Source organism: Camelus bactrianus, chromosome 4 (assembly GCF_048773025.1).
Source record: "Camelus bactrianus isolate YW-2024 breed Bactrian camel chromosome 4, ASM4877302v1, whole genome shotgun sequence".
NCBI classification, from domain to species: Eukaryota; Metazoa; Chordata; class Mammalia; order Artiodactyla; family Camelidae; genus Camelus; species Camelus bactrianus.
Window position 1 is genome coordinate 77,793,844 of NC_133542.1, and position 24,773 is coordinate 77,818,616.

General features: G+C 56.3%; 3 protein-coding genes across 16 annotated transcripts in view; 1 reads left to right on the forward strand and 2 right to left on the reverse strand.

The window, feature by feature from the left end:
- The window catches only part of PNPLA7 (patatin like domain 7, lysophospholipase), a 57,602-nt gene extending 47,616 nt beyond the window's left edge, over positions 1-9,986 (reverse strand). For 6 of the 11 annotated variants that reach the window (XM_074362781.1, XM_074362779.1, XM_074362777.1 and 3 more), the window contains exons 1-9: positions 9,826-9,932; positions 8,563-8,594; positions 7,290-7,364; positions 7,052-7,139; positions 6,594-6,673; positions 5,139-5,230; positions 4,848-4,988; positions 3,621-3,780; positions 2,302-2,382 (exon numbers count right to left, since the gene is read on the reverse strand). In XM_074362781.1, the coding sequence (XP_074218882.1) occupies positions 2,302-2,382; positions 3,621-3,780; positions 4,848-4,988; positions 5,139-5,230; positions 6,594-6,673; positions 7,052-7,139; positions 7,290-7,364; positions 8,563-8,592 (747 nt within the window). In that variant the 5' untranslated portion in view covers positions 8,593-8,594; positions 9,826-9,932. Of the gene's footprint in view, positions 1-2,301; positions 2,383-3,620; positions 3,781-4,197; positions 4,368-4,847; positions 4,989-5,138; positions 5,231-6,593; positions 6,674-7,051; positions 7,140-7,289; positions 7,365-8,562; positions 8,595-9,231; positions 9,748-9,825 lie in introns of those variants that run through there. The other 5 variants (XR_012506673.1, XM_045520835.2, XM_074362783.1 and 2 more) reach the window with 5 other exon arrangements.
- An 80-nt stretch (positions 9,987-10,066) lies between these two features.
- On the forward strand, positions 10,067-10,730 carry MRPL41 (mitochondrial ribosomal protein L41). Its single transcript, XM_074362843.1, has one exon. The coding sequence runs from the start codon at positions 10,212-10,214 to the stop codon at positions 10,617-10,619; it is 408 nt and encodes a 135-aa protein (XP_074218944.1). The 5' UTR covers positions 10,067-10,211; the 3' UTR covers positions 10,620-10,730.
- Positions 10,731-12,268: 1,538 nt separating this feature from the next.
- Positions 12,269-24,471, reverse strand: DPH7 (diphthamide biosynthesis 7). Of its 4 annotated transcripts, none has more exons than XM_074362841.1 (10): positions 24,461-24,471; positions 23,630-23,763; positions 23,191-23,278; positions 22,976-23,070; positions 22,291-22,463; positions 18,891-18,960; positions 18,738-18,803; positions 18,381-18,553; positions 13,165-13,305; positions 12,779-12,916 (listed from the first exon to the last, which is right to left on the reverse strand). In XM_074362841.1, exons 2-9 carry the CDS (start codon positions 23,635-23,637, stop codon positions 13,181-13,183), a joined length of 798 nt encoding a protein of 265 aa, XP_074218942.1. In that variant the 5' UTR covers positions 23,638-23,763; positions 24,461-24,471; the 3' UTR covers positions 12,779-12,916; positions 13,165-13,180. The 4 variants fall into 4 exon arrangements, with proteins under 4 accessions (XP_074218941.1, XP_074218940.1, XP_074218942.1 ...); XM_074362842.1 differs by lacking the exon at positions 13,165-13,305 and adding an exon at positions 13,601-13,718; XM_074362840.1 differs by lacking the exon at positions 13,165-13,305 and having other exon boundaries at positions 12,269-12,916; positions 22,976-23,067.
- Between the last annotated feature and the right edge of the window lie 302 nt (positions 24,472-24,773).

Genomic DNA, 24,773 nt, shown 5'->3' on the forward strand with positions numbered 1-24,773 from the left:
ACCCAGCAGAGGGTTTGCTCTGCCAAACAAGGAGACCAGGAAAGGGGAGGTGGGAGCCAGGCCCAGGAGGGAAGACAGGACACCGGGAGGCTGGGCTGCACGGTCCGGAAGGTCAGACGGAGACAAAGGACAGGGCCCAGGGGCTTCTCCGACTCACAGAGCACTGGGCCAGGGAGCCAAGCACACGATGTACAGAAAACTCAGCAAATGAAAAATGAGGCAACTGTTAACTCCAGGGAAAATGGAAAGGAACTCCCCTCCAGGCCCCACAGGTTCGGCTGTCGACAGTGTCCTGCAGGTGGAAGGAGACAGAGAGGCCAGTAGGGCACTTTTCGCAGCAGGAAGTCGACACGAATCTAAGATGAGAGAATTACAAAGCAGCAAGAGCAGCAGGCTGTGCAGAGGAGCCGGCAAGAGCTGGAAGAGGCCCTTCTGGGGCGGGACGGTGGCACAGACAGCTGCAGTCACAAAGCGCCAAGTGTGTTCTAAGGATTTGTTCAGGTTATTTTGGTAAGAATAAAAATTTTTTAAAATAACAAACACAACAGACGTCCGGTAAGGCAAAACTGATGTCCTTCCAAATGATCATTTACCCCAATATAGAATTATTTTCTCCCAAACATCGCCCCATTCTCTTCTCCCCACCCCACCCAGGAAACAAGACTCCTGCCCCTGGGAGGGGCTGTGCGACACTGACGCTGGACGAAGTGACTGCGGAGGATGGGGGACAGTGGGTAACGCCCCACGGTGCTGCCACCAACGGCGCTCCACCCAAAGTCACAGTGGACCAGGACGCCGGGAACAAGAAATAAGAGAAGGGCTCTAACCCCATTCGTTCCAAAGCTACTTGAGGGGGAGAGGTGCAGAGCCAAATAAGGCCCTAACCTACCTGCAAATGGATGCAGCACATCCAGGCCTCCTGGCCGCTCAGACCCACAGAACACCTCAGATTCAGACGTGCAGCAGCCCCACAGAGTCACCCTCTCTGGCCCAACCTGCACATCCAGGTACCCCTCCCAGCACAACGCTCCAGGCAGGAGGGGGTCCCTCTCCCCCTGGCCAAGCGCCTTACGAAGACATACCAGGTCCTGCAGGAAGACAGTGCATGCCTCCACCCAGGCCCCCAAACAGCTCAAAGCACGTATCTGCTGGTCTGACAGGGGCGGGAAGGATACACTGGACACCCCCAAAGCCTCTGTTTGGGGCCTGTCATGCACGTCACACACCAGAACTTAAGGCTGGACTGGAGGACACCCACAGTGGTCCCACCAAAGTGAGTGTCACACAGCTACCCCAACAGCTGGCCCTGCATGGGTGCACCCTTGCCAAGGTTCTGCCTGATTGCCCTCGAGATCGTGCAGTGTCTGGAGAGACTGAGGTGCAAGCCGCCTCACACACAGCTGAAGATAAAAGCAAAAGGCACAACATCCAAGGACAAGATTAAAGTCAAACACACCTGAGTTACAGAGGTGCATGCATTTATCAAAACTCAGCTACATACACTTGATTTGTTTTATCATATGCAGATCTCGCTCAGAAGAAAAAGAAAATTAAACAACACTAAATTCTAGTTAATGGGGAGGGAATGTGGCACCCTGAGCTGAGATTTTTTTGTAGCTGGTGATGAGCATATAGATTGATTTTACTATTTTGTCTACTTTTGAACATGGTTTCATAGTTGAAATATTCCCTGATAAAAAGTTTAAAATTCACAAGCTAACATGAGATGCCGTGTTTTAACTGACTGGACTAGCAAAGATCAAACATGAATGGCTCCCTAGTTGGTTAAGGATGAAAACCAAGCACCCCACACATGCCTGGTGGTTCAGCCTTTGTGTGGGGTGGGAAGTGTATCCCCTGACCCAGCAAGTCCCCTAAGGACTTGCCCTACAGACTGGCCCTCAAATGCAAGAAACACTGTCCGCACGAGACCACTCACTGCAATAACGAACGGCAAGAGCTTGGTCAACCGAGAGATGCCAGTCAGCAGAGACCCAGGGGGGCCTCATGGGAAGGGGCCTCGGGCAGGAGGCAGGGAGAGAACGCTCTCACCGTGGGACGCCTCATGCCTCTGAAACTTGAAGCACATGCACGTGTGACCCGCCCAAAGAATAACCATCTAAGAGCCAACACCAAGCTCTCCTGCAACACCCAGGCACAGCTGTTCCCTGGCACACAGCTGACCGGGGATCCTCCTGTCCTGGGTCAGCTCTCGTCCCTGGAGTGCTGGCCGTGGTGCTGAGGGGCCTGTTGTCCGAGCGAGTCTGGGCAGGCAGGGGCGGGGGGGGGGGGGATACTCACCGTGATGACGTCCAGGACGCTGAGAAGACTGTGGACGCTGTCTCCAGCCAGAACCTCTTTGACCACCACCTCAGTGCCATCCTGCACTTGGGAAGCAGAGCCGAGTTATCCACTGTGTGAGGCCAGGCCAGACCCAGGCCAGCTGGGCAAACCAACTGCTACCACCGCTGCTCCAGGGGGGCAAAGGTCGCTCCGAGCAGACTTGTGGGAATGCGGTATGAACAGCTCAAAAGCAGAGGGCAGAAGAAATGAGGATGAGGCACAGGAACAAAGAAGCCAGCCCAGCATGGCCTCTCGGCCCCGTGGCTTGTCACTGCTGGGTTGATTGCCTGAGTGAGTTTGCTGGCCTAACTAAAAGGGCTGTGAGGACCAAATTTAGTTATTCTCAGCATAAATAATAGCATTTTGACATATCATTCCTCTGGATTAAGAGAAAGAAAGCCCTGCAACGCTGGTGATTTAATACAAGAACTTCATCTCAGCACAACCCAGGAAAACCCCTCTGAACTTGTTCAAACCCAGCACTGGTCAGTGTCCATGAGCCCGTCCATCTGGCCCAGAGGCCAGGCGTTTGTGGGGAAGGCCTCCCAGCTGGATGACATTGAGGCCCCATCTGGAGGCCATTTCCTTTCTAATTACCCCATTAGGTCGGCGCAGACAAAGCTGCACCTGTGAAAACCATGCCCTAACAATGCCATGGTCGAGAAGCCCGAAGGACACACAGGCGCCCTCCTGGGTCAGGGCCCCTGGGGCCGGCAGGTGGGGACTTTCAGGAGGCCCGGAATTCCGTAAGTGTCTATGGCGGGAAGCCTGGGTTAGTTCCCGCCTGGAAAGCAACACACCCTTAGCAGGCCTGGCCTGGAGGTCACCCCCTGGCAACTGTGATTCACGGGTATAATCCCACAGAGGTAGGAAGCAAGAAGTCAGCGTCCAGCTGAATTAACTTGATGAGAGTTAAAATTAATTATAATCTGAAGGCTGAAAATAGGCCGGGATGTGACCGATCATGGCAGATCAGCACTCAACCACTGAGGTTTCCGAGGACGTGGGAGAGACTTTTCAAAACGCTTCCAGCCTTGGCAGTGAAGTGCAGAGGTGAGCCCGGCGCATGGAAGCACGTGTGCAGGCGGAAGTGAGAGCGCCCACGGCAGCAGCTGCGCCCCGCCTGCGGGTCGGAGCCTGCCTTCTCCCCACAGAGCTAAAACTTGAAGTTTCGCACTAACTTGTCAATGGAAAACAGAAACAAGTTTGAAGCCGGCCGACCTCCGAGTGAACACATGATAGACCCCTAGCCTGCCCGCCAAGCCTGAGGCCCTCACCGTGTCCTGGGTGCAGACTTCCAGCCGCCCGTCCTGCACCACGTAGACGCTGGTGTCTGGCTCCCCTGGCCGGAAGACATACTCCCCTTCGAGAAGCTGCACAAAGACCATGTGTTTGCAAAGTTCCAGGAACAGAGGCTTCTCAAAGTGACCCAGGACCCTACAAGAAACAGAGCGCACGTGGGACACCTTCCGGGAAGGAGGGAAGGAGAGGAGGATGGGAACAGGCCACCCACCCTGCCGGCCAGACCACAGAGCCAGCTTTCAGGGTCTGCAGAGCCCACAGCACAAGCGCCTGGAATCACCATCAGGGCAGAAGCTCAGACTCAGGAATTCCCCTAGCCATTTTCCCATCAGCTCACAGAACCCTCTAGCCACGACTGTGAGCTGGAACCAGACGCACAACCAACGGCCGGGAAGGAAGAGCCAGCGGAGGAGGGTGTCCAGGGAGGCGGGGGCCAGACGCTCGACCTCCCATCAGCCACGTGCTTCCCGCACTCCCTGCACCCCCCTGAAGATGAAAACGCCAACAAGCAACAGACACACAGAGAAGAACCGACCAGGAGGCTCTGCTCACCGCCCGGAGGGCAGACACGGCAAGAGGAAAGGAGCTTTGCCGACCGATGAGAGAGATGTTCACACACTGGGGTCTGGGGACGCCGCTCCGGCTTACACGTGGGTTAATGTGAATGTGACGCTGACCACAGCAGCCTGCGTGAGGCCCATCCAGCAAGCACTGTGCATCTGCTTTCGTTATTAAAGGAAAGGGTCAGGGGTGAAGGGCGTCCAGGCTGAAACTAAAGACCAAGTGCCCCTCCTCCTGGGACGCCAGTGCCGGCCCTCCTTCGATGCTGACTCCCTTCCGGGTGCCAGGGCCACACCGACTCACTGTGTCGTGTTGATGTGGTTTTTTGGAAACCTTGAAGGAAAGTATCCCTGACTTATTTGATGTTCTTTGCTCTGACAAGGCATAAAACTGTGCTGAAAACTATGCTTCTCTGGAGCAGCTCCTCAGAGTTATCTGTGAGGCTGTCTTTCCGGCTACAGTTCTTAGGTTGGTCTCAATAAAACTGTTTTCTATTCCTGTTACAAACTGTTTATTGATTACTTTCATTGACACAAGCATCAGCGGCCACAGGGAAAGGAAACCTCGGAGGCCAGGCCAAAGGCAGTCCCCTGGCACAGCGCAGGCACACACAGGCCTCCCGTGTCCACCTCCTCTCTTACCGAACATTTTTCAGCATGTACAAAACTTCTGACGGCAGGTGGGAGTTCTTCACGTCAAACTCCGTGAGGTCAGCCTCCAGCAGGGAGGGCGGGGGCTCCTTTGGCTGCAGGGTGGGGTACTCCTTCTTGAAACGTAGAATCCTACAAGGCAGAGACAGGTGCATCTGGAGGAGAAGCCCACAGGGTTCAAAAGCAGACAGGGAAGCCGCAGGCAGGACATGCGTAGGCTCGCTAGTGCCCATGGGGGAAGGTGGCTGGGATGAGATGTGGTCTGAAGGGCACTCCCAGTACCTCTTGGCCAAAGACAGCACCTTGGTCCTCTTCCTCACCCGCTGCCTGGGGGCGGGTGTGCTCCCCACAAGTGTGTGGGGGAGTGTGGTCACCTGCAGGGTGAAAGGGGGAGGCCAAGTCTGCATCCTGCCACTGGCCAGATCCAATTCTCAGCCTCAGGGTCAGTCCCAGCCCTCAGGACCTGCCCCACCTCTAGGCCTGACGCCAGCCTCCGAAGTCTGGCCCCACCCTGCCCACCTGCCCAGGAGAAGAGAACAATCCTTGGTGCTGTTGACAATGATGCTGCACGGCTGTGTCCCCAAACAGCCAGGGCTCTGATAGCCTGAGTCCCCAGGCCTGTGTCCCCTTGGCCTGAGGTGGATGCTCCCTACCTCACACCCATCAGGCTGGCATGGTGACCCCTCCCCTCCAACCCAAGTGCCCTGGTCTGGAAACCTCTTCACCCTTCCTCATGGCCAAGGCCCAGTGGACTGCCCTGAACATGGTGCTGAGCAGCACAGAGGGCCTGGCCCCAACCTGGGTATTGGCCGGCCCCCTTGCACAGCCACTGCCCCCTGCTGTCCCTCAGCTCCCCGTGGTGCCAGCTGTGGTTGTCAGGGTATCCTTCCCTCCAGGGTGCCCCAGCACCTTAGCTCAGCCAGCTCACTGCTGCACAGGCCACAGTGGGACCACCAAGGGACAGATCCCCCATCCAGCCACACACCAGGCCTTTGAGACCTGATCGGGGTCACTCGTGTGGCCCTGCCTGAGCCTGCGGCAGGCCCGCTCACCATCCCTGCACCAGAGCTGGCCCCTGCCACACGGAACAGGCTGCAGGGACCACAGCCTATCAGCAGCTTCCACTGAGCGTCCCTGCCCCTGCCTGACACTGGTGAGGGTCCACGAGAGGACACACCCAGGACCCCTGTCTGATAGTTCAAGTTCTCTGCAAAGAGCATGGATTGACCGGATTAACCGAGTAACCTGAGAAAAGTAGCAAATGGAAGATATTTATAATAGCAGCAAATATTGTAAGCGTGCACTGTAAGCACAGTGAGGCTCGGGCAGTCTGATGAGCCTCTTCTGCCCTCAGTGGGTAGGAGGGGGCTGGGGCCAACCAGCAAAGTCTGTACCAGGTTGCTTATCCCCAGGACAGGTGCCTGACACTGGAAAATGAGGCCCTGCAGCTGCCACCTCGTGGGTCCTGGCCCTAAATCCTGGCAGGATGACCAACCCCAGCCCCGGAGCCAGGCCCCTCTGTGCCATGCACTCCAGGGAAGCTCCCGAGAGGGGCTCTGCCCTCTTTCCCAGCTCATGTCCCCTCTCATCTCCAAGGCTGCAACCCAGACCTTCCAAGCTCTGGAGCCCCGCCCAGCCCCAGGCACAGGCCAGCAGGAGCCAAGGCGTCTGAGGGGTGGAGGCCGGGGTGTTGCAGGAGGAGGGCGGCCTATGTGCCGGGGCCGCAGCACCAGTTACCTTCCTCATGATCTTCCTGCCGTAGAACATCACTTTGTCTCTCTTCCGGAACCTGTACTGAGGAGTGGGCTGCACCTGTCCTGCAAGGGGAGCCAAGGGGCCGCCTGAGCCCAGCCAGGCAGCCGCAGGGCAGCGCTCTGCAGGCTGAGCTTGCTCTGCCCCGGCGGCGCCACGCAGCATCTTGCCCCAGGGCTGCGACACACTGTGCAGAGGAAGCGGGAACTGTGTCTCTTCTTGGAAGTGACAGCCAGGAAAGTTGAGAACCGACTCAAAGTCTCATGGATTCAACGTGCTCAGCCTCAGCCTGGACTGGCCATCAGTTTCCGACAAATGCCACCACAGGCTTGAGAGCTGCCAGCAGCAGCTCAAAACACGTGGCAAGTCACCCAAACCTCCCCCATCCCTCCAAGCCCTCCTCCCCTTCCCTCTAGAGCCAGAGTCTGAAGCAAGATACTCACGGAATCGGCTAACCCTTCTGTATACAAAAAAGATGGTGATGCCAACAAGAGTCAGGGCCAGGAGAACTCCAATGGCAACCCCCACCAGCTGGGCGAGATCACAGACAGAGCACCCATCAGCAAGGCCGCCATGACCCTCCCAACCCCAGCTGGGCACAAAGGGCCCCGAGCAGCCAAGGGTGAAACAGGCTGTAGGTCCCGGGGCCCACCCGTCACCCAGAGCACGTGAGGTGGTTACCATGGTGGACTGGGAATGCTGCTCCGTCAGCTGCAGGCCCCAGGACCAGAGGGTGGCCCCCAGAGAGAAGCCCTCCTGGAGGAGAAGGCTGCCATCAGGGAGGGCCGGGACCAGCACAGCCCTGACCTCCCAAGGCAGTGAGAACAGAGCTGCGCGTAGGGAGAAGTCAGCAGCCCTGGAGTCCTCCAGAAAGAGGCCACCTTCCAGGATGCTAAGGCCCTCTAGCACACCTGCTCAGGGGAAGGGCACCCTGGGAACGGCTGGGGCCAGCCACTGTGCTGCAGTGACAAACGCTCTGGGCATCATCAGTGCATCTGAGTCCTGAATCCTCAGCTTTCCAGGTCCTTAGGCACAAGTCCAGAGGAGTGAGCCCAGCCGGCCACAGGGGGTGCAAGGGCCACCCCTCAGTGCCCTCTGGTCACCAGCAGGACCACGCGCTGCTGGCCCCCGGCCAGACAGAAGCCCACACACCAGCAGGGCTGAGAAACCCCAAGGAGCCGACTGGATTTTGAGAACATTAAAGTCCAGCTCACAGCGGAGAAGGGCTACCAGGGAAGGAGTCAATGGGGGCTTCAGAAGTCCAGACCCCAGGGAGGGAGGGAGGAAGGTAAGCGAGAGTGACTGTGGGATGGTGAGTGGGCACTCACACAGAGGATGCCGGCTGAGGATGGAAATGACAAGAAACCAGCCAAACAAGTAGCTCTTCTCCTCTCCTCCTGGTACCCACACTCCTCCTCCCAAGCAGCCAGGAACAGGATAGGGCTGGGGTGGAGGGCTTTTGTTAACCTCTCAAGTTCCTACACAAGTGCCAAGGACTAAAGCAGCCTTCCCAGTCTTCCAGAGAGCCGGGATCACACACAGCGTCGTGTGATCCTTGGAGCTCAACCACCACTTGGGGGGCAGCCAGGGCTGTCCAGGGAGGGGTCGCAGAGGTGCCCCATGACCTATTTACAATCTCCTGTGGTTGGGCATCTCAGAATTTTCAGCTTTTCAGAGTGGTTGCAATGCATTTAATTTTCTGATTTAGGAATAAAGGCCTTTGTGATGTGGCTACAGATGTCCCACTGGGAAAAGGCCTTGAGTCAAAAAGCAAGCAGGCTGCCTCAGGGGAAGCAGGAACTGACAAGTGTGCTCTTGGGGACAAGGAGGGAGGGCCTCAGCCCTGGCAAGGGGAACAGGGGCCCCACATGCCACTCCCACACACTGCAGGCTTGAAGGAGCTGCCGGTAGGGCAGATGTTAAAAGGACACTCTCTCCTCATCCAGAAATGTACCTCTGGGCCCGCGTCCTCCTCTTGCTCCATAGCTAGAAGTGAAACAAACAAAGTGAAAAGAAGAAAGGCTGGTTCCGAGCGAGTGGCCCCCCGCCTCATGCTCACGTGCAGAGCAGTGCTTCCAGCCCGTCCCCTGGGCTCCTTTCCACATTCTCACTGAGAGGAAAACCCTGATGAAAAACTGTTCTCCGTGAAGAGAAACTCATTTCAGAAGCAATCAGGGTCACTTTCCTTTCAGTAAATAGCCCTGGTGCGAATGCCCAGGAGCCCAGAACTGCAGCCAAGCCTGGGGCTCCTCTCTTCGCCAGGCCAGTAAAGGGCAAGCGAGGCCGCAGTTCCGGGCCTCGGGCGGGCACTGGGGCTGGGGCGGGGTGTGCGGCCATGGCCCGCTGTGAGCCAGACCCTTTCTAGTGGCCTGTGCCAGAGGGTTTCCCATCTGTGGCTGAGCCCTGGCGTTGGGTGTGTGGGTCCAAGGGGTGGCGAGCTCGGGGACCAGCCCTGCACACCTGGCTTCTGGGCCCTGGGGAGGAGCCAGGTCTAGGCCTTCACCCTGTGGCTCCCAGGCCCCTTAGAAGGGCGACAGCAAGAGAGGGTTTGTCTCTTCCAAAATCCCGCCCAGAGAAGTCAGGGAGCAGAAGGCAGGTGCGGGGTCTCGGTGCCTTTGCTCACCGGTCAGACGTCCTGGGTCTGCCCTGTCCCAGGGAAACCCTTTCTTCTCAGATTCTCCTTAAGGGCCAGCAGCTCCCTGACCCCACTCTGCTGCCCAGTCCTGGCCGGGCCGTTCTCGCCCTGGCCCCAGGCTGGCCGGAACCCTCACGCTCCCCACCACCCGGGCAGCCCGGCACCTGCCACGGAGCGGAAGCGCCTTTCGCGGCTCCACCTGACAGGCCCACAGGCGCCGGGACGCTGAGGGGCCGGGCCGGCGGAGCTGGCGGCGCGAAGGCTGGGGGGCAGCGGTCTCGGGGGCCTGGTGGCTAGGGGCGTAGCGTTGGACGGTTGTGGTTGGGGGCCGTCGGGTTTGGGGGACCCTTCGGGTTGGGGGGTCATGCGAGGCGAGGCCGCCGGATGGGGGGCGTCCAGGTTGGGCCTCGGGGTTGAGGACTGTCGAGTGGGGGGGGCCATTGAGTGGGGAACCGTCGGAGTTGCGGCCGTCAGGGCCGAGCGGCCCTGTGAGTCAGTGTGTGTCCCGGGTGGGCTGGGAAGCCGATGGCTACCCCTCCTCACAGAACCGGACCCCCGGGCCTGCGCTTGGCGGCGACTCACCGGGACCGCGCGCTCCCGACGCCCGCGCTCCCGTCTCTCCACTCGAAGCCCCGCCCCCCCCACGCCCGCGCTCCCGACAGCCCCTCCCGGTGCCCGGATTCCGCCTTGAGGCTCCGCCCCCGGCGGCCGCGCTCCCAACGGCCCGCCCCACGCATTGGCTGGGTCCCCGCCAGCCCCGCCCCCTCGCAAGGCCGAGGCTGCACATTGGGTGCGGCACAGCCAATCGGAGCCACTCTCGCTGCGGCGCGGAGGCTGGGTGGCCCGGAAGCTGCCGTGAGCGCCGGAAGCGGAGCGCGCCGGGGCTGGGGATTGCGGCACGCCGAGCGGGTGTCGGCCGCGTGGTGTGCGCTGGGCTCGCGGAGCGTTCGCGTCGTGCAGGCCCGAGCATGGGCCTCCTGAGCGGGGCGGCTCGCGCCCTGGTGCGGGGCGCCGACCGAATGAGCAGGTGGACCAGCAAGCGGGGCCCGCGCACCTTCCTCAAGGGCCGCGGCGCCAAGGGCACCGGCTTCCACGCCCGCGACAGGAAGTTCGTGCAGGTCAAGGAGATGGTCCCGGAGCTGGTGGTGCCCGAACTGGCCGGGTTCAGGCTCAAGCCCTACGTGAACTACCGCGCGCCGGAGGGCACAGACGCCCCCCTGACGGCCAAGCAGCTCTTCCTGGAAGCGGTGGCGCCTGCTATTGAGAAGGACTTTAAGGCCGGCACTTTCGACCCCGAGCGCCTGGAAAAGTACGGCTTTGAGCCCACCCAGGAAGGCAAGCTCTTCCAGCTGTATCCCAAGAACTTCCCGCGCTAGGAGCCCGCGAGCGGAGGACTTGTGCCCACCTTCCTTGCCCGTCCCAGGTCGGGTGGCGGGTGGGAAGGCGTTTCCCTCGCTGCGTTTCTATTAAAGGCCTTCGCTACCGTACAGGGTTTGTTTCGGGCATCTGTCATTCATTGTGAAAATAAAGCGTGCAATGTAGCAGGTTAGCGACCTAGGCTAAGTTCTCAGAGGTTCCATTACCTGTGAAACTGCAAAGAGCCGTTTTCTCAACCACAAGGTTCTGGGAAGGAAGCGGGAACACATCGCTTAGACTGCGGAAGAGAATTACGAGGTAACCGAGCCACGTGACTGCACTGGTTAATTCATCCCCCAGATTCTTCAGCCCGAGGACTGATGAAAATATTTATGGAATCCAAGGTAACTATTTGGGGGGGGGGAGGTCAGGTGAAACTGCCCTCCTTGGGACAAACCTAGAGACGCCACACAAGCTGGTGTCAAAACTAGGATTTCCCTAGTGATCGCTAGTCTCTTTCCACCTTGTGTTTGCCTGTTTCAGTGCATATAATCCTGCAATCTTTTAAATCCTGTTTGATATTTAATTGATCTCTGAGTTAAATATCTGAAAACAAACGCTAGAGGAGGGTTCAACATTAATATATTCTGACCTGTACTGGCATGAGTGCTGTATCATCAGAAAATAAAGCAAAAGATAGAAGTTTTGTGTTTTCTGACTGAACACCTATGTATCCTTAGTGGATGTTGACAAACCCCACTGTGGATTGTACTTCAACATCCATTCCTTCCAGAGAGACAAGAAGGAACCTGTCCATGGAAGTTAGATCAGTCACAAACCCAGTTATGTTCTTGGAGTTAACAGTGTCCAGGCTGGGAAGCTACTTGGTTCACTGAAGACACGATGAGTGAGTGTGACTGAACACGTTTCAAGTTTATGACTCGCCAGGGCAGCTCAGAATGTGCACACAGCTTTTACTTATCTGTATGGGAGGTTTTACAAGCACTTCTGGTGCCATGATGTGATCTTTTAAAATGTTTATATAAAACTACTTGGGTTATAAAGTAGCTTTGAAAAAAACCCACTTCATTTAGTTATATAAATAGTTGCTTAAGTAAGTATGAAGAGCTGGAAGTCAAACACAAGAAGCAGAGATGATTCTGACTTGGCGGCGGCGGCGGAGCTTTCAGGCCCCAGGGTCCACAGGAGGGGACTGGATGGACTGGTCATGATGTGTAGGGAGAAGGTAGCAGTGGCAGCAGCCAACAGGGTCACGTGAACCACAGCTCCAGGGTGCAGCTGGGCCTGCTGTCCTCCATCCACCAGGCTGGTAAGAAGGGCCGTCTGGGGTCTCTGGCCTTGCACTTACCCACTCTCACCTCTCCCCTCCCCTCCTCCCCAGCAGCTGGTGGTAGCAGCCAGGCACTGGGCACCCATCCTAACTGCCCGCCAGCTGGGCTCCCCAGCAGAGGCTGGGCAGATCCTATCAGGGGATGGTTTTCTGGCCTGGTTAAAGGAAGGAGGAAATTCACACACCAACAGTTTTTGAATAAAAGAACTGCTCTGGGTTTAAAAACAAAAACACAAGCAACTGACAAGTTTATGACTGGGAACCATGCCCCTCCCACTCCCTGGGCCCCGCAGCACAACAGCCCAGGGCAAAGACCACTTGCTGCCACAGAATCACCATATTATTTAAGACAGGCCACCAGCTTTTGTGACTGGGCTGTTCGGTAAAATGCACTGAGCCCCATGCAGTCACCCGCAGGCAGGGAGAATCTTAGTGAGATGGTCTGAGGACACTTCATTCCCAGAAAAGATAAAGTCGCACTCTTGGTTTTATTTGTGGAAATGGTCCTTATGACTTCAAACCAAGCAACCTCTTCCCTAGCTCAGCTGCTGTCCCACTTCCAGAGGTGGAGAACATGATCATAAAAGGAGCAAGTGGCTAGAAGGTTGATGTCAAAGTTTGCTGCCTCCAAGTACAGGTCACAGTCACAGATCTGGAGCCTTGAGGCATGCAGCCGGCTGCCACAAGGAGCCTTCAGCCTGCCTCCACCCTGGAGCTTGGTACCACCCTCTCCATCGTCCACTAAAGGATCAGAAGAGGATGCTGGCGACTGGCCCTTAACCTTCAGGTTACAGACCACGTCTGCAGTTTTGGCTCCTGGGTCACTGCAGGGAAAGGACCCTAGGGGGAATAACGGCTGGGCCTGCGGCAGACGGTGGAAGTAGAGCCAGGACCAGTCGACTCCGTACACCAGTGCGTTGGGCAGGATGTGGGACAGGGCGACTGTGCAGGCTTCCTGCTTCTCCTCTGGAGCAAACCGGGCGGACACGGGAAACAGAGCATTACCCAGAGTGGACCTCGTCACCCCGACCGACAGCCCCGCCCACCCTCCAAGCGAGACTCTGCCAAGAGCAGCCCCTGTGCAGCCCGCGGAGGAGCGTGGGGATGCGCACAGAGGACAAAAGTCCTCATCTTGCAGGGAGCGTGCTGTGCCCACGAGGGGAGCTAGCCCGGCAACAGAACACGCATGCAGGGCACCTTCCCAGTCAGAGGACCTGCGAAAGCTTCCCATTAAGACTTAAAGCCAGGGACAAAGGACTCAGCACAGTGGGGGAAGAGCCGTGCAGGTGGCCATGGCCGAGGTGTCAGGGACCGGGGCTCGTCTGGAGGCCACGTCACATACAGTCCAGTGTGCTCTGTAAAAGAGTCTGGATTTAGCTTTTGCTTGGAAAGGAGTCACGGAGGACCTGAAGCAAGAGCAATTTCCGAGGTGCCGTGGCAACTGCGAAGCTGGACAGAACAGAGCTGAGGGAGGGCTGAAAGTGACCCACGAGCAGAAGAAAGAAATGATGAGCTGTCGCCAGGCCTGAGGTGGTCAAGGGTCTGGGGTGAGGACCAGGCTGGCATGAGCAGCCATGGAAAATGGGTGGCCAGTGAGCCAGGGATGTGGACTTAGGAAACTGTCAGCAGCGGGAAGCCCCAACAGCCCACCATTCAGCCTTCGAAGAGTCAGCCTGGAGGCTGCAACACCCTGAAGGTGGCCACTGCTGCCTCCTGAGTGCCGGGATCCATGCCAAGTGATCTGAATCGCGATCGATCAGAATGAGCACTGATGAGGAAAGGCTGGAGCTGGACTCGGCAAACATGAGACCCTCCTCCCTCACCCAGGGCTTTCCCCGGGCAGAGGGCTCTGGCAGGGAGCTGGGCGCTGAGGCTCCCAGAGGGCAGAGAGACACACTGGCCACATGCATGGAAGGAAGGCCCAGGAGATGCCCCGCTCGGGTGGGGACGCCTGGCCCTGGTAACTAGTGGACGACAGGTCTTCCTGCTGCACAGAGACATGACACCTGTGACACAGCACGGCTGCCCCTCGGGGGCACGCGGAGCCCAAACAGAACAACACGTTACGTTAGGCAGCAAGGGGTGGAAAGTTCCAAAGAGTAGGAATGGTGCAGGCCACATTCCGACCTAACGCAGTGAAACAAAATGAATGACACGGTCAAAACAAAAGACTGCTTCCACCTAGAAGTCTAAAAACCTTCTACTAAAGCCACTCATGGATAAAAGGGAAATACGAACTCAAATCACAGAACTTCTTTATAAAAAGTGCAAGTGAAATGACTACAGTCATAACCTACAAGTATGCTTACATCACAGAAAAGTTCAAACATAAAAACACGTAACATAAACAGATTAATAAAGATGAGTGAACTGTACTCCCAACTCAGAATGCTAGAATGAGAACTAAGGAGGCACAGGGAGAGGAACAATACAGACAAAAAGAGACACTGATGAGAGCAGAGAACAGAACACACCATACAACCAAAATCAAAATCCTTTCAAAGAAATAATATACACACTACTAACTAACCTAATTAAGGAAAAAGAAATACTTATTTCAATGTTTGCATAAATATATAAAGTAAAACATGACAAAGGGCAAAATAGCCATTAGAGAGAATTTTTTTTTTAAACTAACCTGAGTGTGGGAGGGAAAAGGCTTTTTAACTAAAACACAAAATCTAGATTGAATTTTAAAAATCTATAAATTGTATTACATTTAAGAAAACCTTCTGCATGGGGAAAAACACCACCAAAGGCAGATCAAGGCAACAAACAGAGGAAACATTTCCAGCCTAAACCAGAGGTCAAGGGTCAAGGCCACTGCACAGAACTCCAAGCCGAGAGAGAAAAGGACCAGAAGCCAGAGGGGAAACAGGCAAAGGACAGACAGAGGCACTTCACAGAGACAGATATAACAGCAGCCCTCAGCAAGTGAGAGTATGTTTAACCTCACTCCTAGTTAGAGACACGCAGGTTTAAGTTCCTGTGAGACGCCACTTCACAAGCCTGATGGCGCTGCTGGCGAGGCTGAGGGGAGGCAGGCTTCCCCATGTGTGGCTGGTGAGGAAACAGTGAGATCCGTGCTCACCTGGGACCCTGTAGCCCCTCATCTAGGCAGCAGCCCTGAGGATACCTTCAGTGAGGCAGAAGCATGCGCACAACAGAATACACGTCAAGCACTATTTACAGTGGCAAACTACTGGAAGAGCCCAAACATGCACCTAGAAAGTTGGAAGAGAGATCTGTAGTATACGCACCAAATGGTGTGCTATGTAACCTTTAAAAAGAGCGAGGCCAACAGGCACGTGGAAAGATGCTCAATGTCGCTAATCATCAGAGAAATGCAAGTCAGAGCCACAGTGAAGTATCACCTCACACCAGCCAGAATGGCCATCTTTAAAAAGTGCACAAACGATAAGTGCTGGAGAGGCCGTGGAGGAAAGGGAATTACCTCCTGCACTGCTGGTGGGAATGCAGTTTGGTGCAGCCACTGTGGAAAACAGTATGGAGATTCCTCAAAAGATTAGGAATAGACTTACCATATGACCCAGCAATCCCATTCCTGGGCATATATCCAGAAGGAACCCTACTTCAAAAAGACACCTGCACCCCAGTGTTCACAGCAGCACTATTTACGATAACCAAGACATGGAAACAGCCTAAATTTCCATCAACAGATGACTGGATAAAGAAGAGGTGGTATATTTATACAACAGAATACTATTCAGCCATAAAAACCGACAACATAATGCCATTTGCAGCAACATGGATGCTCCTGGAGACTGTCATTCTAAGTGAAGTAAGCCAGAAAGAGAAAGAAAAATACCATATGAGATCGCTCACATGTGGAATCTAAAAAACAAACAAACAAACAAGCATAAGTACAGAACAGAAACAGACTCAAAGACATAGAATACAGACTTGTGGTTGCCAAGGGGGTGGGGGGTGGGAAGAGATAGACTGGGATTTCAAAATTGTAGAATAGATAAACAAGATTATACTGTATAGCACAGGGAAATATACACAAGCTCTTATGGTGGCTCACAGAGGAAAAATGTGACAATGAATATGTATATGCTCACGTACAACTGAAAAATTGTGCTCTACACTGGAATTTGACAAAACATTGTAAAATGATTATAAATCAATAAAAAATGTTAAAAAAAAAAAACAAACTTACAGTTACTGAGGGGAAAGAAGGTGGGAAGGGATACATGGGAGTCCGAGATTTGCAAATACTAACTACTATACATAAAACAGGTAGATTTGTTCTGTACAGCACACGGAACCATACTCAGTACCTTATAGTAACCCACGCTCACACATGCACATGCACACTCCCACACAGCACCCCGCGGCTATGAGCACGGCTACGAGCACAACTAATGACCAGATCTCAGGCTGTAAACAACACTGGCACTAAGAGGCCGCAGGGCTTCCAGAGGAACAGCTGACCCCGGGTGCAGGGGAGGCAAAGTACGAGATGAACCTGGAGCTAACTGTGCCCCAAAGCAAGGAGGGGCAGTTGGCCGTCCTTCCCCTGAGTTCCACACCCACAGAGTCAACCAACTCAGGATCAAAAATACCACACGACCCAAGGCTGGAGGAAGCTACAGGCTTGGAACCCCAGGCCACAGGGCCACCTGGACTCAAAAATCTCTGAGGACATATGAAAAGGACATTCATGCTGTGTTAGGTATTACAAACAACTGAGAGATGATTTAAAGTGTCCAGGTAAATGCAAACACTGGGCCATTTTATCTGAGGGACCTGGTGTCTGCAGGGGCTCTGGAACCCACCCCCGTGGATACCAGGGAACAACTGTATATGGATACAGATAGACACATGGAAGAAAGGACAGCTCTTCCTTACAAAAGAATACGAATTTTAAAATGTGGGAAGGATAGTAACAGAAAATCACCATTCTGCAATTACAGTAGTAACTTATCAGGCAAGAATCATCAATGGATTGAGTGAAAGTCTGATGAGAAACACAGGTTCAAAGACTCATCACAGGCTATTAATTACAAAGGAAAAATAGCTTTTTTACACTGGAGAAAGCTAGGGCAACCACTTTGACCACATGGTCCAGTTAACATCTGCCACAAAGGACAGAGTGGCGTCACGTGACTCCTGACCCAACACACTGAGGAGAGAATGTCACCTCTGTCAGGTCCTGGTGGAAGAGGGTCCGGCCCAGGACAGGAGACAATTTCAGACTCAGACCATGAACAGACGGAAGCAGGCAGCACCCGTGAGGGACCCTGAGTGGCTCCCCAGCGTCAGAGGAGAGGCTTTACAGCAAACAAAACCTTATTATAGGTAAACAGGGCACCGTGCATCAACAAGAGGGTCCATACGTGAGGAAAACACAGTTATGAACAAGGACACCCCTAACAAGAACCCCAAAACCTCTGAGACAAAACCTGACAGAACTGAGGAGGAGCCAACAGTGACAGCTGAGACTTCAGCCCCATGCTGTCAGTGACGAACAACCAGGCGGACAGTCAGCAAGGAAGCAGCAGCCCTGACCGCCCCCACAGGCCCTCCGCCTGTGTCAGCAGCGCAGGCCCCTCGGAGGGGCAAGCGGGGCTCTCCCCGGCGGCCGCACGCTCGGCACGCCTCAACAAGCCCGGAGGAGCCCACAGTGGCGTCAAGTCAGAAATCCTAGCAGAAAGAAATCAAGGGCGCCCACGAGAATGTGGAAATTAAACCACACACTCGTGAATAGCCACTCAGTCAAAGAAGGTATCACAAAACGCCGACGCTGACGGAGAGGAACGACCTCAGACTGTGACAGTGCGAGCCGCCAGGGCAGGGAGGAGCGTGGGTTCAGAGGAGGACGCTGGTGCAGAGCCAGTGCAGAGGAGCCCGGCCCCAGGAGCCACAATGGGGCTGAGGCGCTAAGTCGCTTCTTTGCATGGAGGAGGGGACGGGAGGTCACGGGCTGAGAGTGAGGGGAGGACAGGGGTGGGGGCTGAGAAAAGAAACGGAAATAGTTTGGACAGCAAAAGAATGACAGGTCAGGTTCACCTGGAGATTCCAAGCACCCACAGGAGCATGAGGTGAAGGGAAGGGAGACCATGCAGGGGCTGCGTCCCCCCAGCCGCACGCTGTGGCTCGGCCTCAGGCAGAGCTTTCCCAGTGCCAGGTTCTCCTGGAGCATCAGACCACAGGGACCACACTGACCACAGCAGGACGATGTGGCAAAGGTGGGTCAAGGATGGTTATGAAAGCGACAAGCGGTAATGCGTCTGGAGGAGGGGTCCCAATAGGGCCAGAAAGTCGCTGAGATGCAGAAGGTACCATGACAATCCAGACGGTCAGGTAAGAGCCATGCGCAGAGGGCAGGGTGACAAACCTCGGCAAGGCCTCGGGCGTGGCCCTGGGAACATGCGAAGAGGCAAGAACTGGGGCCCCCGCTCACCTACTGCCCTTTGGCAGTTGAGGACCTTAAAGCCTCCGTGCACACAGGCCGCCAGCAGCAGGTGGCGGCGGAAAGGGTGCCACTTGAGCCTCCACACCCCGCCCTGCACGGGCGTGTCCGCGAGCGGCTGCTTCATGTTCCGAGTGTCCCAGAGCAGGACGTGCTCGTCGTAGCTGGAACCAGGGCCACAGAGAGCACATGGGAGCGCGGGGCCCAGGACACCCACCTGCTTACCCTCCCAGACAGACCCAGGGCCCACCGCCCCTTCAGGGCCAGCCCATGAGACATGGCCACCGCCACGACACGGAGAGGCCACGGCTGGTGCAGGAAGGCATGGGAACAGACGCTGGGTCTCACCTTCCTGTGGCCAAGACGTTCTCCTGGTGTGGGCTGCTCTGGATGCTGCACACGCCCATGGAGTGTCTGTGAGCGGAGGGCAGGGACTGAGCTGGTGCCCGGCAGGCCCCTGGGACCCTGAGGCACGGGCAGCGCCAGCCCCCCACCACCTACCTTCTGCTTGTGAACACGGATGTGGGGGGCGTCCTGGTGTCCCAGCCTTTCAGGAGGCCATCGTCCCCACCTGCACAGAACAGAAATGCCCAACAACGGCCGGCGCGTCTCAGGCGGCATTCTCACCCACGAGGAGGTTCCTGGGGACCATCCTCCCGGGGGGTTGCAGGCAGGCACCAGGCAGAAGAGCCAAAGCAGCACCTGGGAATGGTCACCCTGGCCGTAACCTGAAGAAGGCGTGTGTGGGGAAGAGGGAAGGACCAAGGCTGCCCCAGGAGGAGAAAGGGCAGGCCAGGAAGTCCAGGGGAGAATTTCCAGGTCACACGTGACTCAACCCTTCGGGGTCCTGACCACCAGGAACCTGCACCCACGTCAAGGGACTCTGAACAGGACCTGCACAAGGGAGGCATCAAATGTGGAGACCTGAGGTTCTGGAGCCTGCAGCGCCGCTCCACGTGGTTGTGACCTGACAGAAGAGGCCCTGTGCTTGTCCTGGGGGAACTGAGAGGAAAGGGAGAGCAAGGGGGCGGCACGCCGACCCACAGCCGGCCTTGGGAGAAAGGCAACAGCAAGCACAGGGCCGCGCTGCCTTGAAGGAGGGAGGGAAGGGACGGCTGGAGAACAGGTCGCGCAGGGAGGACAAACAGGAGCAGAAAGCCCTCGGAGGCCTGAGCCCTCCGTTCCCCGACCATCTACACCCACCGTCCACCCATCTGCCCCCCACAAACCTGTCCTTCCATCCATCCTCCAGCCACCACCCGTCCAACCACCCACCCACCTACAGGTAGTTACTGAGCGAAGTACAGACCCTGGGACAAAGAATACGGGTGGACCCACGCCCAAGTGGACGGGCAGAAGCAGGCCATCTGGGCAAGGCGCCTGCGGGTGGGCCTCAAGCACAGCTGCCTTCTGTGGCGAGTGCGTAAGGAGAGCTGCCTGTGGCGTCTTTACACCATGGTCTGTCCTTCTCTCTCACATCACACTCGCCTCACCAGGACGCCTATCCGACTGCCTTCACACCGAGCAGCCTCACCACTTCTCACCTCCGTTGCTCCCAGCGTGCACCCGCGGGGGTGACAGGCCTCCAGGCGACACCACAGCCCTTGCAGTCTGCACTCAACACACTCCTCAGATTTTAAAACACAGCCCAGAAGAGATCACTCCTCTGTTCAACATCCGCAACGGCTCCCTCCACGCTGAGCTGAAGCCACAGTCCCTCCCGGGGCTGGCGAGGCCGTGCCCCCGCGGCTTCTGCTCTCACCTTCCAGTCCAGCACCGCCTGTGCCACCCGGCCACGCTGGCTACGCGCTGTTCCAAACACACCGGGCTCACTCCTGCCTTGGGGCCCTTCGCCTATGGCGACTGTGCTCTGTCACACAACCTGCACCTGCCCGCACGCCTGAGCCCCTCAGCCCGTCCCACCTTTCTTCTCCCCAGAGGACGTACACCTGCCGCGCACACTGTGCTTCCTGTTCGCTGCCGTCTCCTGCCAGATGGTGTGAGCACAATGAAAGCAGGGACTTTTGTCCGCCTGCTCACGGGTGTGTCCCAAGCCCCCAAGACAGTGCCTGGCAGGCAGCAGGTGCTCAGTAAACACCTGCTGAATGAACAGCCTGGTCCTGCGTTATAACATCATTGTCCTGTACCTCTGCTCTGAATCAGCTTAGCCTTCGGGTAGGGAAACTGGTTCAGAAATGAGAGCTCAAACAATTAAATCTTCACTGTTCTCCCCAAGGCTGCTCAAGGGTGTGACAAGTAACCCAGAAAGGACCCTCCTTCAGGGGAGAACAAGCATTAAACACATAATCAGAATTAGGATGAGCACAGGATGTCAAGAGAGCGATTCCAGCATCTCTAAAAACGAGACTGTAAGCTGAGCCCCGCCAGACATGTAGAATTAACGCCTAAAGGAGACATCACGTGACCAAGCACCAAGATTGCTGAGAACATGGAATATTTGAAGAAAAGAAGTCAGAGGCATGGAAGGAGGGTTCGAAATTGGACCAGAAAGGCAGGCACAGGACCACAGGTCTCACACCAAGTGTTCTGGCAGGAGCTGCAAAGAGCAATATGGTACACGAGGTGGGCGGAGGCTGCAGGTCTTCACAAGAGTGGAGGCTGGACTGGAAAAGGGGGAGAATGAACACAGGGCTATCACTCAGGGCTCAGCCCCAACAAACGGGAGGAGACTGAGTCCGGACAAGTGGAGAGAGAGAGAGATGGCCAATTCTGAGATGCTCCTGTGGTAAAACCAGCAACACACACTCAGGGGAGGGGTGAGCGGACAGCGGGAGGGGCAGGTATGCACAAGGCAGCATAGGAGCGCATGGCCCAGCCCGTGATCCTGGGCGAGTGCCTGCGAAGCACCCCTGCAGGCAGGATAAATGCATCAAGAATGCAGGAAAAAGGTCTGGCTAAAAACCACAGCACAGTGTTTCTGGAAGAGACATTAACGGAGGTCAGGAAAACAACGACATGGAGCAAGAGGAGGGTCCAGAGGACAGTGAACACTTCCATGCTGTGGGAAAGGGGCCCCCCAGGTAATGGGAAGGCTGGAAAAAGGACAGTCCAGGCAGCGTGGTGTGACGACCAGGGAAAAGTGTGGGGGCGCAGGGGCCCGGTGTGTGAGTGCTGCCGTGCGACCGGGTGTGTAGCTGTCGCTGTCACTCAGCAAGAGGTTCCGCTGTGGCGGGGCGAGGTCACACAGCCTCCTGACCAGCCGGCAGAACACCCCGGCTTCACGTGGTGTTCTGAGCACACTCAGAACTCAGCTCACGTGGGGCTGAGCACACTCCCAGCAACTGAGAGAGGGAGACGGGTCAGATCTTTCCTTTGCCTCTCTGCAAACTCTCCGGCTCCTCTTCCGCCTTCTCGCTGAGGCCAGTGCCCTCCCTGCCCGTGAGCTACCCAGAGCCCCCCGTCCCCAAGCTCTGTTCACCTCTCATTCCCACCCCAGCAACCCCCAAATACATACCACTACCAATACCAGGAAATTAACCCTACTTCATGCTTCCTTTTCTTTGGGACAGTGAAATACTCCAAAGAGGAAACAAACCTGAAACCCAACATGAAAATTCAACTCTGGACCCAGAAGCACCAGCAGGGAGGGGCTCCGACTGGACTGTGAGAGTGAGTGAGGCCCCCTCCGCCACAGCAGCACAGCAGGGCCTCACCAGAGCTGCTCCAGCACGGGGTGGCACCATCCGGGCCTGCAGGGCCTGCACAGATTGCACCTCGCCCTCTAGGTGAGCCCCAGCCACGGCCTCTGCCCTGGAAAATACCCTCTCCGCAAGAGGGTTTCGTGATCCTAGCAGGACCAGAATCAAGTAGCCTTCTCTGCTCCCCATCCCTGCGCCCTCAACCAGACTTGAGAGAGAACCGAAGCGGAGGGGGTACCAACCTGAATACACAACCTCTGTCTGCCAGTAATTGAAAGCAGCAATCCAGGCCTCAAAGTGATGGGCCTGCCACGTGGCCACAGCCTGCAGCCCCGGCCCTGCCTCGCTCACCTTCAGGAGGGACAGCTGCCCGTTGGAGTCGCTGCTAATGAGTTTCAAGGGCTGGTCACTGGCTCTGGACACAGGGAACCAATGGAGAAACCTGGCTGAAGTTCAAGCACAGACTCAAACGCATCACTCTCTTCTGGCTCCCAACTGGTGACACTTTATGCCCCCACAGCATGTCACACAGAGGCTTTCCACAGACCTGGAGTGTGGACATGCCTCTTAAGAAGCGTGCTTGAGGGGGGAGTGAATAGGTCAGTGGTAGAGCATATGCCTAGCATGCATGAGGTCCTTGGTTCAATCCCCAGTACCTCCATCAAAATAAATAAGTAAACAAACAAATTACCTCCCCCAAAAGTAAAAAAATTAAATAAATAAATAAGTATCAGCTCCTCCCGATAAAAACACCACCCCTTCTAACTAAAAGGCCGAACTTTTTTCTTTTTCCATCAGGCCTGGCAGTGATGTTCCCAGGTTTGGGGAGCCACAGATGAGGCCAGCACAGGTGGCTTTCGTTCTCTTGCGTGAAGATAGGAGTGGATGCCCAGGGGAAGACTCGGGCCCACCAATGCCAGCCCTTACCTTCCAGCCTTCCCAGTGGACCAGTCCAAGGACAAGGCCAGACCCCGCTTTTCCAGGGCAAAGCGGGAGAATGGCTCTAGCGTGTAAGAGTTCTGCTGTGGAGAAAGGAACGTGATCAAAGGGGCACGGCCTCAGACCCAGAGAGGATTTCTCCTCTGGTCCAGGAATGCTGCCGTCCCCTTGTTTCTACAAAGGGCCTGGCCCTTGTCACCGACCTCGGATCGCACCAAGCGGAGGAGCTCTACGGACCCGCCAGCATCCGCCACGCCCAAGAGGGCGTGGCCGCCCACTGGGACGTGGCACCTGCGAAGACACACGTGCCAGTTAGAACCCGGGGCGTGCCCAGAGCACTGGAGAGCACCATGCACCCCAGTAACTATTTAAATTTCAGCTTCAAAACTGGGTGTGAGCCTACAATTCTGTTTCAACAAGATTCCCCAGCTTATGAAGCAGAAAACTAGCATTGCTTCCCAGACTGACAGAGATGTGGAAAAACCCGTCTACAGCATCCTCCAGGTGCCAACAGGTGGGCAGGACAGGACGGTAAAGAAATGAACCCAAGCCTCAGACACTCCCCCGCCCTGTGGAACGCTGCCAGGCATCAGGCTCCTCACAACAAATTCCAGACAAGCAGGACTGTTCCCAAAGTCGTACCATTTCATGTCCAGGATTGCAGACGTATCTCTCCTTTGGATCTCAACCAGGGGGCAAGTGGAACCATCCTCATTGAAACTATACAGGTAGAGGCGGCCTAAACGGACTTGAGGCTCATCAACATCCAGTCCACTCTGCAAAAAAGCTCAAGTGAGTCCTCTAATCACCTTCACAGATTCTGAGGAGCCCAGGGATGGGGACTGAAAGAAAGAAGAGACTGGCCAAGACTCTGGAACTGTGCCTGGAGGCAGCACCCCGACTTCCTGAGCTGGAGAAATGTCTCTTGTATGCAAGTAATGGGTAGGGGCTGAGCCCTCCTCTACTCAGCACAGGAGACTCCTTATAAATCGGCCTCCTTCTATATCGGCCAAGAGCAGGGTTAGGGTCAGCACAGGGCTCAGTCTGCCTGGGACAGCCCTGGCTTAGGGCTGTTGCCCCAGCACCAGTTCTCACGCTTTAAAGTGTCTGGTTTGGATGCACATAGATGCCTTCAAGAGAGTGGGTACAGCTACTGCGAATCCCATTTTCTCTTTACTCTAGACTTCATCCGTAAACTTGAACCACGCCTGCAGAGATGACATCCTGCTTTCGGGATGCCCTGTTTCTAACCTACTTTCTGGCCACAAGGCCAATGTCGCATCTGCACCCCCTGTGCGACTCCACGCCAGTTTTCTCTTTCGACCGAGGCTTGCGGTCGGCTCTGCCTCTTGGGAGCCCTTTCTCGCTCTTCTCCAGAGAAGAGCCCGACCCTGGGGCTCTAGCTGCTTGGGAAATGCCACCTGGGGATCGAAGGCCTGTGGAGACCGCGCGAGGCCGGAGGGCACCGCGCACCTTGCCCCCCGGGTCGGCGGGCTGGTCCTCCGGCTTCCGCAGCTGGTAGGTGCCGCACGCCAGCAGGCGCCTGCAGCCCTCCAGCGGGCACCACTCCACCGAGTCCGCAGTGTGCTCCGCGTCCACCGCCTGCAGCAGCCGCACCCGACTGCCGGCCGCCCAGCATTCGGAGAAGGACGCGGCGGCGACCGGGGTGGCGGAGAGTGGGTGGCGGAGGCGGGCGGATGAAGCCAGGTTGAGAGCAGGGTCGGCGGGCCCGGGGCTGCGGCGAGAGCGGGGCCAGGGCCGGGATGGTGGGGGGCACTGCTCAGCT